We start from the raw sequence: 19,070 nt of genomic DNA on the forward strand, positions 1-19,070 counted from the left end.
TCGGTGTTAGTGTTATCGGTGTTATCGGTGTTATCGGTGTTATCGGTGTTATCGGTGTTAGTGTTATCGGTGTTATCGGTGTTAGTGTTTTCGGTGTTATCGGTGTTAGTGTTATCGGTGTTATCGGTGTAAGTGTTATCGGTGTTATCGGTGTTAGTGTTATCGGTGTTAGTGTTATTGGTGTTATCGGTGTTAGTGTTATTGGTGTTATCGGTGTTAGTGTTATCGGTGTTAGTGTTATCGGTGTTATCGGTGTTAGTGTTATCGGTGTTATCGGTGTTAGTGTTATCGGTGTTATCGGTGTTAGTGTTATCGGTGTTAGTGTTATCGATGTTATCGGTGTTAGTGTTATCGGTGTTATCGGTGTTAGTGCTATCGGTGTTAGTGTTATCGGTGTTAGTGTTATCGGTGTTATCGGTGTAAGTGTTATCGGTGTTAGTGTTATCGATGTTAGTGTTATCGGTGTTAGTGTTATCGGTGTTAGTGTTATCGGTGTTATCGGCGTTATAATGTTATCGGCGTTATAGTGTTATCGGCGTTATAGTGTTATCGGCGGGCGGCGTTATAGTGTTATCGGCGTTATAGTGTTATCGGCGTTATAGTGTTATCGGCGTTATAGTGTTATCGGCGTTATAGCGTTATCGGCGTTATAGTGTTATCGGCGTTATAGTGTTATCGGTGTTAAAGTGTTATCGCATTTATGATTTATTATTAGTATGGTTATTATTATTGTGTAACTTAGCTTTCATTGTAATTGTCATCCATTGTTGTCTTGGCAAAGGAACGGTTGCTGTCATCTTCCGTTTCTGGTTTTGCACAGGAATCTCTGAAAATAGCACAATAATTAAAATAAATTAGAGATGGGATTTCTGAAAAATGATTAATAAAAATTATCTCCCTTTAAAGCTTGTTACTTCCCTTGGATTGTGTTTTTTTACCTTTGACCTTGAAGGATGACATTGACCTTGACCTTTCACACTCAAAATGTTTAGCTCCATGAGATACACAAGCATGCCAAATATCAAGTTGCTATGATCAATATTGCAAACGTTTTGACCATTTTTCGAAACCTAAACGAAAACCTAAACGCAAAACCTCAATGCAAAGTGTGACGAAATTTCAGACGGACGGACGGACAGACGGAGAGTACGATCACTATATGCCCACCTTCTTACATAGTTATTCTTTTGAGTGTTTAGGAGGTCGTGCAGTTTGCAAACATCAACGGAAAGATTACAATCCAATGCATTTGTCATCGTCATCCGTTTGGAATGTCAATTAGGCGATGAGTGAGTTTTTAGCATGTTTCTTTCTATTTTATTAATTTAAAAATGGCTGCCCCCATGGTAATGAAATGACATGTGTTCGAGATTTGATATTTCTAGATATGTAAACTTTTTTTACTATTTAAGCGTAACTTGCCCTCGTGAATGTCGATATTATTCACTAGTTATATAATTTTCCGCCGAAATACGTGGAATAAACATGATTCAGATTTTTGAAAATAATGTATATTTTAGTGTTAAAATCGCTTTGTATTTTGATTGAGTTTGTGGATGTTATGATACGTTGATGTACAAAATTGGTAGCAGTTTGAAGGAAAAACATCCTTTAAAGCATATATGTATACATTTTCCATGTGGCACTCTTCCTTTAGTCAAATGTGAGTTAAATGCTAGAGGTTCCACATTTTTCAAAATGAAGCCTCTACATGAACCTTAAATTAAACTCTAAATCAACCGATACATAAAGCGTCTACACAAGATACAGACATGTACAAAGTCATTAGTATACATGCCTAGCATACTATGTACAGAAGTACAGTAAAAAATTGCACAGGCGCTTTGACAAATAATAAAAAATGAAACACGACTTCGGCGTTTACTTGCAAACGTTATTTACTTTATTCCTATAAGCATAAATTGCAATAGTCAAATAAAACAACAACAATTTATTTCAAACCTAGCAAAAAAGAGTATCAAAGATTTAATGGAAGAATAAAATAACTTACCCAAATGCCGTATGTTGCGAACACTAAGTCCCCAGCTAGCGCTCTAGTGGCAATTCTATAACTCTCAGTGTATGTCAAATCGGCTTATTATACGTGTAATCACCCGGCAGTGTTAACCGCCCAAACGTGCTTTTCATGAACTCGAACAGAACAGATTTTCAAACTGACCAATCAAATAGGCATGAATCGATCATGTACACATCAGCTGATATCGTACGAATACAAGCGTCAATTACTGAGGCCCGTTAGTGTTACTTTGCAGAAAAACATAACAATTTACAATTATACGAAGACCGTAGTTTCTTAAAACTAAACGTATTTCATCGCGTTTTGGCTTAAAATGTATTTTCTACCACACTGAATAATGTGCCTAACAAAAACTTCCTTAAAACCCCTATTATAAGCAAAACCGGAAAACTCTGAAAACTTACATAAATTGCCAATTGTAAAGCTCCGTACAAATGAGGCCCCATATTCTACATTACATAACAAACAAATGGGTTCTATCGTTACATGGGCTTTGGTATGTGTGCCACAGCGACGAAACTTGGCAGACTTGTGTGTCCCGATGGGTCAAGCATGCGCCAAGTTCAATATGGCGTCTCAGTGCCATCGCTTCCGGTGAAAGTGTCGCCGAAGGTACGCTAACTGGTCCGTATTGGCCCGGTTACCCCATAATAGGAGCCTGAAGTCGCGATTATCTCTCGGAGTAGGTGCGCCACAGCGACGAAACTTGGCAGACTTGTGTGTCCCAAGGGGCCACGCATGCCAAAAGTGCAATGTGGCGTCTCAGTGCCATCGCTTCCGGTGAAAGTGTCGCCGAAGGTACGCTAACTGGCCCGTATTGGCCCCGTTACCCCATAATAGGAGCCTGAAGTCGCGATTATCTCTCGGAGTAGGTGACCCAGAGCGACGAAACTTGGCAGACTTGTTTGGCCCGATGGGCCACGCATGCCAAAAGTGCAATGTGGCGTCTCAGTGCCATCGCTTCCGGTGAAAGTGTCGCCGAAGGTACGCTAACTGGCCCGTATTGGCCCCGTTACCCCATAATAGGAGCCTGAAGTCGCGATTATCTCTCGGAGTAGGTGACCCAGAGCGACGAAACTTGGCAGACTTGTTTGGCCCGATGGGCCACGCATGCCAAAAGTGCAATGTGGCGTCTCAGTGCCATCGCTTCCGGTGAAAGTGTCGCCGAAGGTACGCTAACTGGCCCGTATTGGCCCCGTTACCCCATAATAGGAGCCTGAAGTCGCGATTATCTCTCGGAGTAGGTGACCCAGAGCGACGAAACTTGGCAGACTTGTTTGGCCCGATGGGCCACGCATGCCAAAAGTGCAATGTGGCGTCTCAGTGCCATCGCTTCCGGTGAAAGTGTCGCCGAAGGTACGCTAACTGGCCCGTATTGGCCCCGTTACCCCATAATAGGAGCCTGAAGTCGCGATTATCTCTCGGAGTAGGTGACCCAGAGCGACGAAACTTGGCAGACTTGTTTGGCCCGATGGGCCACGCATGCCAAAAGTGCAATGTGGCGTCTCAGTGCCATCGCTTCCGGTGAAAGTGTCGCCGAAGGTACGCTAACTGGCCCGTATTGGCCCCGTTACCCCATAATAGGAGCCTGAAGTCGCGATTATCTCTCGGAGTAGGTGACCCAGAGCGACGAAACTTGGCAGACTTGTTTGGCCCGATGGGCCACGCATGCCAAAAGTGCAATGTGGCGTCTCAGTGCCATCGCTTCCGGTGAAAGTGTCGCCGAAGGTACGCTAACTGGCCCGTATTGGCCCCGTTACCCCATAATAGGAGCCTGAAGTCGCGATTATCTCTCGGAGTAGGTGACCCAGAGCGACGAAACTTGGCAGACTTGTTTGGCCCGATGGGCCACGCATGCCAAAAGTGCAATGTGGCGTCTCAGTGCCATCGCTTCCGGTGAAAGTGTCGCCGAAGGTACGCTAACTGGCCCGTATTGGCCCCGTTACCCCATAATAGGAGCCTGAAGTCGCGATTATCTCTCGGAGTAGGTGACCCAGAGCGACGAAACTTGGCAGACTTGTTTGGCCCGATGGGCCACGCATGCCAAAAGTGCAATGTGGCGTCTCAGTGCCATCGCTTCCGGTGAAAGTGTCGCCGAAGGTACGCTAACTGGCCCGTATTTGGCCCCGTTACCCCATAATAGGAGCCTGAAGTCGCGATTATCTCTCGGAGTAGGTGACCCAGAGCGACGAAACTTGGCAGACTTGTTTGGCCCGATGGGCCACGCATGCCAAAAGTGCAATGTGGCGTCTCAGTGCCATCGCTTCCGGTGAAAGTGTCGCCGAAGGTACGCTAACTGGCCCGTATTGGCCCCGTTACCCCATAATAGGAGCCTGAAGTCGCGATTATCTCTCGGAGTAGGTGACCCAGAGCGACGAAACTTGGCAGACTTGTTTGGCCCGATGGGCCACGCATGCCAAAAGTGCAATGTGGCGTCTCAGTGCCATCGCTTCCGGTGAAAGTGTCGCCGAAGGTACGCTAACTGGCCCGTATTGGCCCCGTTACCCCATAATAGGAGCCTGAAGTCGCGATTATCTCTCGGAGTAGGTGACCCAGAGCGACGAAACTTGGCAGACTTGTTTGGCCCGATGGGCCACGCATGCCAAAAGTGCAATGTGGCGTCTCAGTGCCATCGCTTCCGGTGAAAGTGTCGCCGAAGGTACGCTAACTGGCCCGTATTGGCCCCGTTACCCCATAATAGGAGCCTGAAGTCGCGATTATCTCTCGGAGTAGGTGACCCAGAGCGACGAAACTTGGCAGACTTGTTTGGCCCGATGGGCCACGCATGCCAAAAGTGCAATGTGGCGTCTCAGTGCCATCGCTTCCGGTGAAAGTGTCGCCGAAGGTACGCTAACTGGCCCGTATTGGCCCCGTTACCCCATAATAGGAGCCTGAAGTCGCGATTATCTCTCGGAGTAGGTGACCCAGAGCGACGAAACTTGGCAGACTTGTTTGGCCCGATGGGCCACGCATGCCAAAAGTGCAATGTGGCGTCTCAGTGCCATCGCTTCCGGTGAAAGTGTCGCCGAAGGTACGCTAACTGGCCCGTATTGGCCCCGTTACCCCATAATAGGAGCCTGAAGTCGCGATTATCTCTCGGAGTAGGTGACCCAGAGCGACGAAACTTGGCAGACTTGTTTGGCCCGATGGGCCACGCATGCCAAAAGTGCAATGTGGCGTCTCAGTGCCATCGCTTCCGGTGAAAGTGTCGCCGAAGGTACGCTAACTGGCCCGTATTGGCCCCGTTACCCCATAATAGGAGCCTGAAGTCGCGATTATCTCTCGGAGTAGGTGACCCAGAGCGACGAAACTTGGCAGACTTGTTTGGCCCGATGGGCCACGCATGCCAAAAGTGCAATGTGGCGTCTCAGTGCCATCGCTTCCGGTGAAAGTGTCGCCGAAGGTACGCTAACTGGCCCGTATTGGCCCCGTTACCCCATAATAGGAGCCTGAAGTCGCGATTATCTCTCGGAGTAGGTGACCCAGAGCGACGAAACTTGGCAGACTTGTTTGGCCCGATGGGCCACGCATGCCAAAAGTGCAATGTGGCGTCTCAGTGCCATCGCTTCCGGTGAAAGTGTCGCCGAAGGTACGCTAACTGGCCCGTATTGGCCCCGTTACCCCATAATAGGAGCCTGAAGTCGCGATTATCTCTCGGAGTAGGTGACCCAGAGCGACGAAACTTGGCAGACTTGTTTGGCCCGATGGGCCACGCATGCCAAAAGTGCAATGTGGCGTCTCAGTGCCATCGCTTCCGGTGAAAGTGTCGCCGAAGGTACGCTAACTGGCCCGTATTGGCCCCGTTACCCCATAATAGGAGCCTGAAGTCGCGATTATCTCTCGGAGTAGGTGACCCAGAGCGACGAAACTTGGCAGACTTGTTTGGCCCGATGGGCCACGCATGCCAAAAGTGCAATGTGGCGTCTCAGTGCCATCGCTTCCGGTGAAAGTGTCGCCGAAGGTACGCTAACTGGCCCGTATTGGCCCCGTTACCCCATAATAGGAGCCTGAAGTCGCGATTATCTCTCGGAGTAGGTGACCCAGAGCGACGAAACTTGGCAGACTTGTTTGGCCCGATGGGCCACGCATGCCAAAAGTGCAATGTGGCGTCTCAGTGCCATCGCTTCCGGTGAAAGTGTCGCCGAAGGTACGCTAACTGGCCCGTATTGGCCCCGTTACCCCATAATAGGAGCCTGAAGTCGCGATTATCTCTCGGAGTAGGTGACCCAGAGCGACGAAACTTGGCAGACTTGTTTGGCCCGATGGGCCACGCATGCCAAAAGTGCAATGTGGCGTCTCAGTGCCATCGCTTCCGGTGAAAGTGTCGCCGAAGGTACGCTAACTGGCCCGTATTGGCCCCGTTACCCCATAATAGGAGCCTGAAGTCGCGATTATCTCTCGGAGTAGGTGACCCAGAGCGACGAAACTTGGCAGACTTGTTTGGCCCGATGGGCCACGCATGCCAAAAGTGCAATGTGGCGTCTCAGTGCCATCGCTTCCGGTGAAAGTGTCGCCGAAGGTACGCTAACTGGCCCGTATTGGCCCCGTTACCCCATAATAGGAGCCTGAAGTCGCGATTATCTCTCGGAGTAGGTGACCCAGAGCGACGAAACTTGGCAGACTTGTTTGGCCCGATGGGCCACGCATGCCAAAAGTGCAATGTGGCGTCTCAGTGCCATCGCTTCCGGTGAAAGTGTCGCCGAAGGTACGCTAACTGGCCCGTATTGGCCCCGTTACCCCATAATAGGAGCCTGAAGTCGCGATTATCTCTCGGAGTAGGTGACCCAGAGCGACGAAACTTGGCAGACTTGTTTGGCCCGATGGGCCACGCATGCCAAAAGTGCAATGTGGCGTCTCAGTGCCATCGCTTCCGGTGAAAGTGTCGCCGAAGGTACGCTAACTGGCCCGTATTGGCCCCGTTACCCCATAATAGGAGCCTGAAGTCGCGATTATCTCTCGGAGTAGGTGACCCAGAGCGACGAAACTTGGCAGACTTGTTTGGCCCGATGGGCCACGCATGCCAAAAGTGCAATGTGGCGTCTCAGTGCCATCGCTTCCGGTGAAAGTGTCGCCGAAGGTACGCTAACTGGCCCGTATTGGCCCCGTTACCCCATAATAGGAGCCTGAAGTCGCGATTATCTCTCGGAGTAGGTGACCCAGAGCGACGAAACTTGGCAGACTTGTTTGGCCCGATGGGCCACGCATGCCAAAAGTGCAATGTGGCGTCTCAGTGCCATCGCTTCCGGTGAAAGTGTCGCCGAAGGTACGCTAACTGGCCCGTATTGGCCCCGTTACCCCATAATAGGAGCCTGAAGTCGCGATTATCTCTCGGAGTAGGTGACCCAGAGCGACGAAACTTGGCAGACTTGTTTGGCCCGATGGGCCACGCATGCCAAAAGTGCAATGTGGCGTCTCAGTGCCATCGCTTCCGGTGAAAGTGTCGCCGAAGGTACGCTAACTGGCCCGTATTGGCCCCGTTACCCCATAATAGGAGCCTGAAGTCGCGATTATCTCTCGGAGTAGGTGACCCAGAGCGACGAAACTTGGCAGACTTGTTTGGCCCGATGGGCCACGCATGCCAAAAGTGCAATGTGGCGTCTCAGTGCCATCGCTTCCGGTGAAAGTGTCGCCGAAGGTACGCTAACTGGCCCGTATTGGCCCCGTTACCCCATAATAGGAGCCTGAAGTCGCGATTATCTCTCGGAGTAGGTGACCCAGAGCGACGAAACTTGGCAGACTTGTTTGGCCCGATGGGCCACGCATGCCAAAAGTGCAATGTGGCGTCTCAGTGCCATCGCTTCCGGTGAAAGTGTCGCCGAAGGTACGCTAACTGGCCCGTATTGGCCCCGTTACCCCATAATAGGAGCCTGAAGTCGCGATTATCTCTCGGAGTAGGTGACCCAGAGCGACGAAACTTGGCAGACTTGTTTGGCCCGATGGGCCACGCATGCCAAAAGTGCAATGTGGCGTCTCAGTGCCATCGCTTCCGGTGAAAGTGTCGCCGAAGGTACGCTAACTGGCCCGTATTGGCCCCGTTACCCCATAATAGGAGCCTGAAGTCGCGATTATCTCTCGGAGTAGGTGACCCAGAGCGACGAAACTTGGCAGACTTGTTTGGCCCGATGGGCCACGCATGCCAAAAGTGCAATGTGGCGTCTCAGTGCCATCGCTTCCGGTGAAAGTGTCGCCGAAGGTACGCTAACTGGCCCGTATTGGCCCCGTTACCCCATAATAGGAGCCTGAAGTCGCGATTATCTCTCGGAGTAGGTGACCCAGAGCGACGAAACTTGGCAGACTTGTTTGGCCCGATGGGCCACGCATGCCAAAAGTGCAATGTGGCGTCTCAGTGCCATCGCTTCCGGTGAAAGTGTCGCCGAAGGTACGCTAACTGGCCCGTATTGGCCCCGTTACCCCATAATAGGAGCCTGAAGTCGCGATTATCTCTCGGAGTAGGTGACCCAGAGCGACGAAACTTGGCAGACTTGTTTGGCCCGATGGGCCACGCATGCCAAAAGTGCAATGTGGCGTCTCAGTGCCATCGCTTCCGGTGAAAGTGTCGCCGAAGGTACGCTAACTGGCCCGTATTGGCCCCGTTACCCCATAATAGGAGCCTGAAGTCGCGATTATCTCTCGGAGTAGGTGACCCAGAGCGACGAAACTTGGCAGACTTGTTTGGCCCGATGGGCCACGCATGCCAAAAGTGCAATGTGGCGTCTCAGTGCCATCGCTTCCGGTGAAAGTGTCGCCGAAGGTACGCTAACTGGCCCGTATTGGCCCCGTTACCCCATAATAGGAGCCTGAAGTCGCGATTATCTCTCGGAGTAGGTGACCCAGAGCGACGAAACTTGGCAGACTTGTTTGGCCCGATGGGCCACGCATGCCAAAAGTGCAATGTGGCGTCTCAGTGCCATCGCTTCCGGTGAAAGTGTCGCCGAAGGTACGCTAACTGGCCCGTATTGGCCCCGTTACCCCATAATAGGAGCCTGAAGTCGCGATTATCTCTCGGAGTAGGTGACCCAGAGCGACGAAACTTGGCAGACTTGTTTGGCCCGATGGGCCACGCATGCCAAAAGTGCAATGTGGCGTCTCAGTGCCATCGCTTCCGGTGAAAGTGTCGCCGAAGGTACGCTAACTGGCCCGTATTGGCCCCGTTACCCCATAATAGGAGCCTGAAGTCGCGATTATCTCTCGGAGTAGGTGACCCAGAGCGACGAAACTTGGCAGACTTGTTTGGCCCGATGGGCCACGCATGCCAAAAGTGCAATGTGGCGTCTCAGTGCCATCGCTTCCGGTGAAAGTGTCGCCGAAGGTACGCTAACTGGCCCGTATTGGCCCCGTTACCCCATAATAGGAGCCTGAAGTCGCGATTATCTCTCGGAGTAGGTGACCCAGAGCGACGAAACTTGGCAGACTTGTTTGGCCCGATGGGCCACGCATGCCAAAAGTGCAATGTGGCGTCTCAGTGCCATCGCTTCCGGTGAAAGTGTCGCCGAAGGTACGCTAACTGGCCCGTATTGGCCCCGTTACCCCATAATAGGAGCCTGAAGTCGCGATTATCTCTCGGAGTAGGTGACCCAGAGCGACGAAACTTGGCAGACTTGTTTGGCCCGATGGGCCACGCATGCCAAAAGTGCAATGTGGCGTCTCAGTGCCATCGCTTCCGGTGAAAGTGTCGCCGAAGGTACGCTAACTGGCCCGTATTGGCCCCGTTACCCCATAATAGGAGCCTGAAGTCGCGATTATCTCTCGGAGTAGGTGACCCAGAGCGACGAAACTTGGCAGACTTGTTTGGCCCGATGGGCCACGCATGCCAAAAGTGCAATGTGGCGTCTCAGTGCCATCGCTTCCGGTGAAAGTGTCGCCGAAGGTACGCTAACTGGCCCGTATTGGCCCCGTTACCCCATAATAGGAGCCTGAAGTCGCGATTATCTCTCGGAGTAGGTGACCCAGAGCGACGAAACTTGGCAGACTTGTTTGGCCCGATGGGCCACGCATGCCAAAAGTGCAATGTGGCGTCTCAGTGCCATCGCTTCCGGTGAAAGTGTCGCCGAAGGTACGCTAACTGGCCCGTATTGGCCCCGTTACCCCATAATAGGAGCCTGAAGTCGCGATTATCTCTCGGAGTAGGTGACCCAGAGCGACGAAACTTGGCAGACTTGTTTGGCCCGATGGGTCAAGCATGCGCCAAGCTCAATATGGCGTGTCAGTGCCATCGCTTCCGGTGAAAGTGTCGCCGAAGGTACGCTAACTGGCCCGTATTGGCCCCGTTACCCCATAATAGGAGCCTGAAGTCGCGATTATCTCTCGGAGTAGGTGTGCAACAGCGACGAAACTTGGCAGACTTGTGTGTCCCGATAGGTCAAGCATGCGCCAAGTTCAATATGGCGTCTCAGTGCCATCGCTTCCGGTGAAAGTGTCGCCGAAGGTACGCTAACTGGCCCGTATTGGCCCTTTTTTTTCCTTTTTTTTAATTTTATTTGCGATTTTTTACTGGAGCTTTTCAAATTTAATGTTTACATTGATCAATATAAAGCATTTAATGACAAACTTCAAAACATGCCAAAATCTGTGCAAAAGGCCCCTCTAAAAGGTGCCTGTCTATCGTTAAAGCACATAGCCTGTCTATTGTCAAAATACATAGTCTGAACAAGTGTCATCAACACTGAGTCATTCATGTTACTTCTAGAGTGGTAACAAGGTTTTACTGTTTTCTTACTCCACTTGACCTAGATTTGAACTTGGCCTAAATATTGACAGTATAAGAGCCCGACAAAGTTTCATCAATATTGAGCCAACACTCCGTTTCTAAAAATGAAAAAATATACAATTTAAGGAATCACACCGCACATCACACGATGATAGACATTGGACGAATCATAACATACGATTAGTAAATTTTGCCAGATATATTTTCAGCTCTAGTGTTTATGCCGAAAAGCTCGTTTTTGCTATAGTGCAACGATATATTTAAACGCCTTTGTAAATTTGTACTTACTAAAAGATATGTTTTCCAAGATTTCTAGGTAAAAACTTTACGCTGAATTAATTCAACTACGGTTACACGATTTTCGTAAAAACATAATTCATAACATCGATCAAGTATGTTAACGCAACTGTCCTCAATCGTCCTTCTACGAAAACCGAGTTTTTTAATATAGAGATTTTGCTTTATAATAAGTATTTGTGAGTGTACGTGACCGGAAAACTTGAAAATTAAAGCTCTGTTCGTGGAATATAATTGTGCATGAACTGTAATGCAAGAAGCTGTCGCAGTAAAACATATCAATATGCAAAGGAGTAAACCTCAATACCAGGAATCAATGTTTGAATACATGTTAAAACACGGGATTTCTGCTTATATTTAATTTTTTGATAAGCATATACCATGTCGACTAAGTTAAAAAAAACTTCTGTACAATATGATTTATAATACATAAGGAATGTGGTCTTGTTAATCAAAGAATCAACTTATGAAGCATACATGTATTGGATGAATGCTTTTTATCGTACTGATGATCGTAGCGACAACCTAAATGAATTATTTTTCTTTAAAATGACCTATTTATATCGACCGATACAAAAAAAACATGGTAACATCAATGTTTCTGTTTTTAACAGACTGAATAAGATCTCGTTTTGATGGAATGATAATGTAATTGTTTTTATAAAACGATTATTTTCAACTTTGTGATTAAATCGAATAATGTTAGCAGAATGTTTAGGTAAAACGCCGGATGACCTCCAAGGAATATTAAGTGTGTGTATGATTATTCTGTCACATATGGCTTGCAAGTTAACATACTGTAAACCAAAATCAATGTAGTCCGCAAACAAAGAACTATTTAACGCGATACCATGTATGGGATAACATATTCATTGTTAATCGCCTTATACAGAATTCACTTGATATGTGTTCATCCAATATGACAACATGTAAACATAAACCAAAGAAAGCTTTGTAGTTAATTCATACTTTTGTTTCTGCAATTATTACATACTCGTGTAAAGAATGGGATTTTCTAAAACCGAAGTCAAAGCTGTTCTTGGAGTCAAACATTATTTTCTATCGCACCCGTTTAAGACGAATCTGGTATAAATAAGTTATATGTTAACAGATATGTACGTATAGTAAAATATTGGTTTAAATTTACTAATATCGACAATATTATATTACGATTGATATTGAAAGACGGTATTATTTATTTCAATGATAATTAATTTAACATGTTCGGAATGACATGGGACGTATTATCTACATATATATTTAATTATGTGTGTTTTAAAGACTCACAAATCCATGAAGTCAAGTTTTGTCCTATTTTAACAACCAGTTTTCAAAAAATACACGAGTTGGAGCGAGATATTAATTAAAATATTGTACTTATTGTATATCAAGCTATACAAACACAATTTTCTTTTCAAATATATATAGGGATTATTATGTCAAGAAATTTTAAAACAGCGATTATGAAATTTCGTATTTGCGCTAATTACCCGAAAATTAAGACTGGCAGATATGATCGAATAGTAAAAAACTTGGGGCTTTTCAAATTATATGATAGCAATGAATTTAAAGATGAATTGAACTTTTCCTTTCAATTGTCTAATTGTGTCAAACCTATTGGACATAACAACATATAAACGGTATTAAAGAGTCCGACCTAGCATTATAAACTCACTCAATAACAATGTATTAAAATACAAAAATATTGGAAAAAGTACTTACAAATTTCATAGACGAGTTTTATAATGAATTGTATGAAATGACAACGAGTGTCATATCATTTTAATCACTTTCACTAAGATTTCAAATACATAATTATAAATAAATTACAGCGGACAGTTTTTTGCATTTCTTGACGTCACTTGACGTTGCGAAATCCTGTCAGCAAATTAACGTAACGCCAATGCCAATGCAAACATAATGAAGTCCATGAAAACGATTAAAATGCCATATTATACAATTTTAAGATCAAAATTATTCGCAATGGTTATACTAGATCGAAAACAAGTATTTGCATGTTTTACAATTGATAAAAAATATTTGAGCAAACGAACGGTTTTGTCAAATTTTAACAAAGCAGGTGAACATTCTAGAAGCCAAATTTATTGCCCAATTGTCATCAACCTTTTAATATATATTTGATCTTATTAGTTCTCCGACAATATGGAATATGGTACCTGTCAATTCGAAAACATGACCGTTATGAGGGTGTAGTTTTCGTTAAGTGAGTTTATTGAAACCATTTGAACACCCGGGAAGTCACTTGTTTTACATTCTGAAATGTGCTCCGAACATTATATGTCATGTTCTTATGTTATTCTTGAGCAACATATGAGTGTACAAAGAACTAGTATTCAGTAATGGATTAGTAGCCCCGTCTGTTTCTATAAACAAAACGACCATGTCACAGACCTCAATCTACGGTTTAATATTAAAATCATATTCAAATAAATCTGCAAAAATAATTATCAACCGTACTTGGCTAACCAGAAAGTTTTTATGTTGCAATTTTTGTACAATGGAAAATTAGTCTTTGCGAGAACGCTGATAAGCTTTTGCGGCAATTCCCAGATCCGTCTTCACGTATCAATATAAAGAAGTGAAATTAAAGCTGCTTGAACAGTATTGCATTCTTATTATATACAATTTCGTGGTCTTTTATTTAACAGCACAATACGAAACAACATTTACACATAGAAGAATAAAGCTGGGGTCATCGCCTTGGAACGGTCAATGTTAAGAACTTGTGGTTTAAACCGGTTTAAAGCGCTCAAACTCACACTTGGCCCAGCAATATTCATGATACATATAAATGTAAATTAAATTTAGCCTCATATAATTGCAACTCAAATTAAACAATACTAAAAGGGAATTAAAACGCATTCAGTTAATTACCATTTAATTACTAAATGGTAGGAAGGAGTCCAGAGCAACAGAGATCCAACTTTTTGAGATTAATACCAATACAGTTTATTCGTTTGGAAGCACAGTTGATCAAGAGAGTTGAACTCCCTGAATATCCGATGAAATCAGTTTACAAATCCCCATTAAAAACCTTAGTACTGAATAATTTTTTATGAATATATTCGCATCAGTACTTTGAGTTGTTAGAGGACTTAGTAAGTGGTTTGCAAGTAAATAGTTAATTGACAACAAGGTGGATATTGGGAACAATAATACGAATTTTGTATAACACGTATAGCTCTTGAAAACGAAACAACATCCCAATATATTTCATCGCAGAAGTGGTTCGGAATAAAAGGAAACATAATCTCTCTTCTCATAATTGAAACACTATTCGCTTCGATCATCTTGAAGCAAATCACTTAATACAACACTGCAAACCATATGACATCAATGGACATTACTCATTTAATTATTCACTAAGCGCGTGATGTGTGTGTGCGCATGCTCAAATCTTTAAATCTCCAATTTCGTTCATGAAGCTTACTCAGATTTTGCAAATGCACTGTCTTTAAAAGACGAAAGGCGGTATTATTTCACTCCTGATAAAGGTAGAGCGGTTCCGTTAAAATCCACAGCACTTCACAGAATAAATGAAAAACTAGCACCCATGTACAAAAAACATATTTAAAGGGAGATTATACGATTTTTATATTTGTTAAATTGTAATTTATTGATCACAATATGTTACAATAACACACAATAGGCAAGAAAAAGTATGTATTGAAGACGAATTTCATAAAATGCAGCAAAGAAAAATTAACGCCTCGAGCCGAGTGTGACGAAGGTATTTCGTACGTATTTTCCTACAATAACCGAAGCATTTGTCGTTTTATTAGGATCGGAGTTAGTTTGCGTAAAAATGCTAAGATATATCAAGTTTTTAATATGCCACGCTATAATATGTGACCTTTCTTTGCCGTCTTTTTTGAAAGCTAATGTCATATTTCAAAATAGTGTTGAGGATTTTCTCATGCGATTGGAGAATATAATCAACATCTTATGAGCACAATTCCATTTTGTCCGTTGTTTTAAAAGCTAAGGAACATGGATACAAAAATTGTTTACATGTGATTCATATGATAAATAGATCATGCTGTCGAAACTATCGAAGAAGCGCCGTTTGACCATTTAAAAAAATCAGGAAAAATGCAACGCCCCTCTGGCGGCAATGTTTTTAAACCAACCGAAACAATGTTTGAAATCGTCCAAAATATCATTGGGACAAATCTTCTGACCAAGTTTAAAAGATCGGACAATAAATGTAGCCTCTAGAGTGATAACAAGGTTTTACTATAGCCCTATAAGGAACAATGCCCCGCCCACTGGTTGCCATGTTTTTCAAAAGACTAGAACCATCTTCGAACTCATTCAAGATATCATAAGAACAAATGTTCTGACCAAGGTTCATGAAAATTTGACTATGAATGTGAGTTTTAGAGTGATAAAAAGTTGCAACTATAGCCAAATAAGGAAAAATGCCCCGCAAAATGGCGGCCATGTTTGAAAGTCGATCGGAACCATTTTTGAACTTGTCCAAGATATAATTCGGACAAATCTTTTGACAATTGTTTGATGATCGGACAATAAATGTGGCCTCTAGATTGTAAACAAGGTTTTTCTATAGCCATATAAGGAAAAATCCCCCGCCCCCTGGCGGCCATGTTTTTCAACCATCCGGGACTATTTTCAAACAAATCCAATATATAATTGGGACAGGTCTTCTGACCAAGTTTCATGATGATCGAACAATAAATGTGGCCTCTAGAGTGTTAACAAGGTTTTACTATAGCCATAAAGGAAAAAAAATGAGTGTTTTATTGAAAGGCCACTCTAATTGATTTGTTGGTCTACGGATTAAAAAAAAAAGTGTTGAAGGGGAGAATTTTTTTTTGAAAACAGGTAAATCGCGAGCGAAGAGCGAAGAATAAAAAAATCACATTTCGATAGAAAAATATTGCATTATCAAGAGATACAGGTTTAAACAGCTATATTTTACATTCAAATCAGTTTTTATACAAAGAATGTATATCGACCTCATATTTATAGGAGTAAGATGCATATGACCTTTGACCACGAAATATACATGTAACCATATCATTGAAGTAAGAGACGCATGTCTACCTACTGCTGCTTATATTTGTTTGACGTTTTAAACAGTGAAAGCTGTGAAAAGGTATACCATGTTGCAAGATGTGAAAAGGTATACCATGTTGCAATAGCACTTGAAGAGGGGCAATCATCAAAATGATAATGACAGACAGTCGGACAAAGCCATAAATATATTATCCATTGTACATGTAGCTACCTTATTTTAAAAGGGGCATATCAATGGCTAGTACGGTATTGTATTTTTCTGAAATCAATTTATACATTACAAAGAACTTATTTGATGTTTCTGAAATACACGGACCTAGCTGTTAAACATGTTCCGTCAACCATGTATTTTAAAAATTAAAAAAATTAAAACACATATTTCCTGTGAAACTTTTAGAACCAGCATTTAATGATTTTAAGTTTATTTTTTGTTCACTTAAAATTGTGTTATAGGAATATTTGCCTACATATAGGGAACTACCGTCCATATGCCCATTTAATGAAGAAAAAGTATTAAAAAAAAACTTACGTCATGTTTCCCGATGTTGTTTGAAATTGAACATGCTTCAACGGTATCTGCTGATAGTTGCATGATTGAACTTAAACAAACACATTCAAATAAGTCACAATACGTGTAAGATACGGAGGCAGGGACGGAGGCAGGCAAGGAGGCAAGCAAGGAGGAAGGCAAGGAGGCAAGCAAGAAGGCAGGGGCGGCGACAGGCAAGGAGGCGGGCAAGGGGACGGGCAAGGAGGCAGTCAAGGAGGAACGGACGGAGGCAGGCAAGGAGGCAGAGACATAGACGGAGGAGGGGACGAAGGCATGCAAAGAGGCAGAGAAGGAGGCAGAGACTGAGACAGGGGCGGAGACAGGGACGGAGGCAGGGACGGAGTCTGGGACGGAGGCTGGGACGGAGGCAGGAGCGGAGGCAGGAGCGGAGGCAGGGACGGAGGCAGGGACGGAGGCAGGGACAGTGGCAGGGACAGAGGCAGGGGCGGAGGCAGAGACGGAGGCAGGGAAGGAGGCAGGCAAGGAGGCAGGCAAGGAGGCAGGCAAGGAGGCAGACAAGGAGGCAAGCAAGGAGGCAAGCAAGGTGGCAAGCAATGAGGCAGGGATGGAGACAGGCAACGAGGCGGGCAAGGAGGCGGGCAAGGTGGCGAGCAAGGAGGCGGGCAAGGAGGCGGGCAAGGAGGCGGGCAAGGAGGCGGGCAAGGAGGCGGGCAAGGAGGCGGGCAAGGAGGCAGTCAAGGAGGAGCGGACGGAGGCAGGCAAGGAGGCAGAGACAGAGGCGGAGAAGGGGACGGAGGCATGCAAAGAGGCAGAGAAGGAGGCAGAGACGGAGGCAGGGGCGGAGACAGAGACGGAGACAGAGACGAACAGGGTCGGAGGGAATGAAAGACGGGCAGAGGGAGGACAATCGATATTTAGATGGCCATGCATGATGCCTTAAATAGTAAAATCGGAAGTATCGAGAAAGTGCTCTCTTACAATACAAACTTTGAAGGATTAACGTAGTTCAATTTCTTAAGGAAACAAAAATGTGGGATCTCAAGGTACAAAGCCTGTATTCCGAGCGTGGAAGAAATGCAATGACGATATTTTCGATTGCATTTTTAGTTGTTCGGGTGCGAACAATTAAGGTTAATACTGACTTTTGTTAAATCGAATTGAAGAAGTACTGCTTTTCACCAAAATCCCTCTAACAATATTGATGGCTAACTGTGATACCTGTATAGTATTTTCTTTGCGATTCTATAATTTTACTCCCAACCTGCATACGCGCAGAGCAATAGTTCGCGGACGAGTATAATTTGCATAACATTTTTGCATATTGAAAATATTCCACTATGAACATGGTTATAATCACTGGATAAAATAAAATGCTGTTAAAAAAACGTTTTATCTTTCTATGCATGTAGCGTTTATTGGAAAAAAAATCTGGCAGACATATCCTCATCGCGTTATATTGATGTTCGGACACAACTGCGGAAGCGTTAAACATCATGAGTATTAATGAAACTGAATTCATCTTGTTATAGAGTGAAATTATTTTTTAATAATTGGCGTAGGACCACCCTACGCCGAGAAAATTGCACCCAGCTTTGACGTTAAATAAAACTACTTAATATGGACTAAACAAAATCCCAAACAAAATCTTCAAAAAAATAAATAAAAAGGATCTCTAAAAAGTTGACTCAAAAATTGTGTCCGCATATGAGAATAAGGTACCCGTATCTTTAAACGAAGACGCGCATTAAATAAATTTTACCTCGTTTAACCTGTAGAGGGAGGTGCCATCTTTGTTTTATTCGATAATCGGTATCGTGACAATCGGACATAATTTTCACATATTCGCTCAAACTCAACAGAAAAAAGAAAAAGGTTTGTAATAAGTATTTTCGATTATATTGTGTTTGAAATTATGTTTGAGTAATACTTATATAAATATTTAAACTAGCTTTTCGCATCGATGGCAAACTTCACATTTTGATACGAACGACATAACTCAGAAGCATTATTTCAATGAACATTTCCGCGCTTTGAGATGTATAACGTATATTAATCTTTGCAATGGTGGATAATAACACATGAAATGGAAACCGATCAATAAGAGCGTATTTCTATTAGTTTTGACGAAAAAATGGATTTTTGAAATCGGTATGTTCGTACCATTTTTCGCGATGTCGCAAACCTGTCAAATAATGACGGATAACGACAAGAACACGTTCTCTTAAGATGTCTTTAATAAGTTAATACATATTTGATATATTTTGTTGTTATTTCAGTGTGTCTGGTTGTGCTAAAGGTTGACGAGAAAGGGAGTATCCAGGTACCATCTGAAAGGTCATTAAACCCCGCAAATTCAAAATCCTCGACATATTTGCCGACTATCTGTCACTATCAAGAATGTCGATTAGAACTTGTGTAGCTGACGAAATTCACTATTGTTAGTGGACACAACAAAT

General features: G+C 44.4%; 1 protein-coding gene across 1 annotated transcript; it reads left to right on the forward strand.

The window, feature by feature from the left end:
• Window positions 1-13,205: 13,205 nt before the first annotated feature.
• Window positions 13,206-17,554, forward strand: LOC127854625 (circumsporozoite protein-like). Its single transcript, XM_052389689.1, has 3 exons — window positions 13,206-13,215; window positions 16,743-16,886; window positions 16,935-17,554. Exons 1-3 carry the CDS (start codon window positions 13,206-13,208, stop codon window positions 17,552-17,554), a joined length of 774 nt encoding a protein of 257 aa, XP_052245649.1.
• The last annotated feature ends 1,516 nt before the right edge of the window (window positions 17,555-19,070 follow it).

This window comes from Dreissena polymorpha, chromosome 13 (genome assembly GCF_020536995.1).
Source record: "Dreissena polymorpha isolate Duluth1 chromosome 13, UMN_Dpol_1.0, whole genome shotgun sequence".
Taxonomy (NCBI): domain Eukaryota; kingdom Metazoa; phylum Mollusca; class Bivalvia; order Myida; family Dreissenidae; genus Dreissena; species Dreissena polymorpha.

Coding starts and splice junctions, on each gene's coding strand:
- LOC127854625 (XM_052389689.1), top strand. Junction 16,887..16,934: donor GGAGGAACGGACGGAGGCAG/GCAAGGAGGCAG, acceptor AGGCATGCAAAG/AGGCAGAGAAGGAGGCAGAG.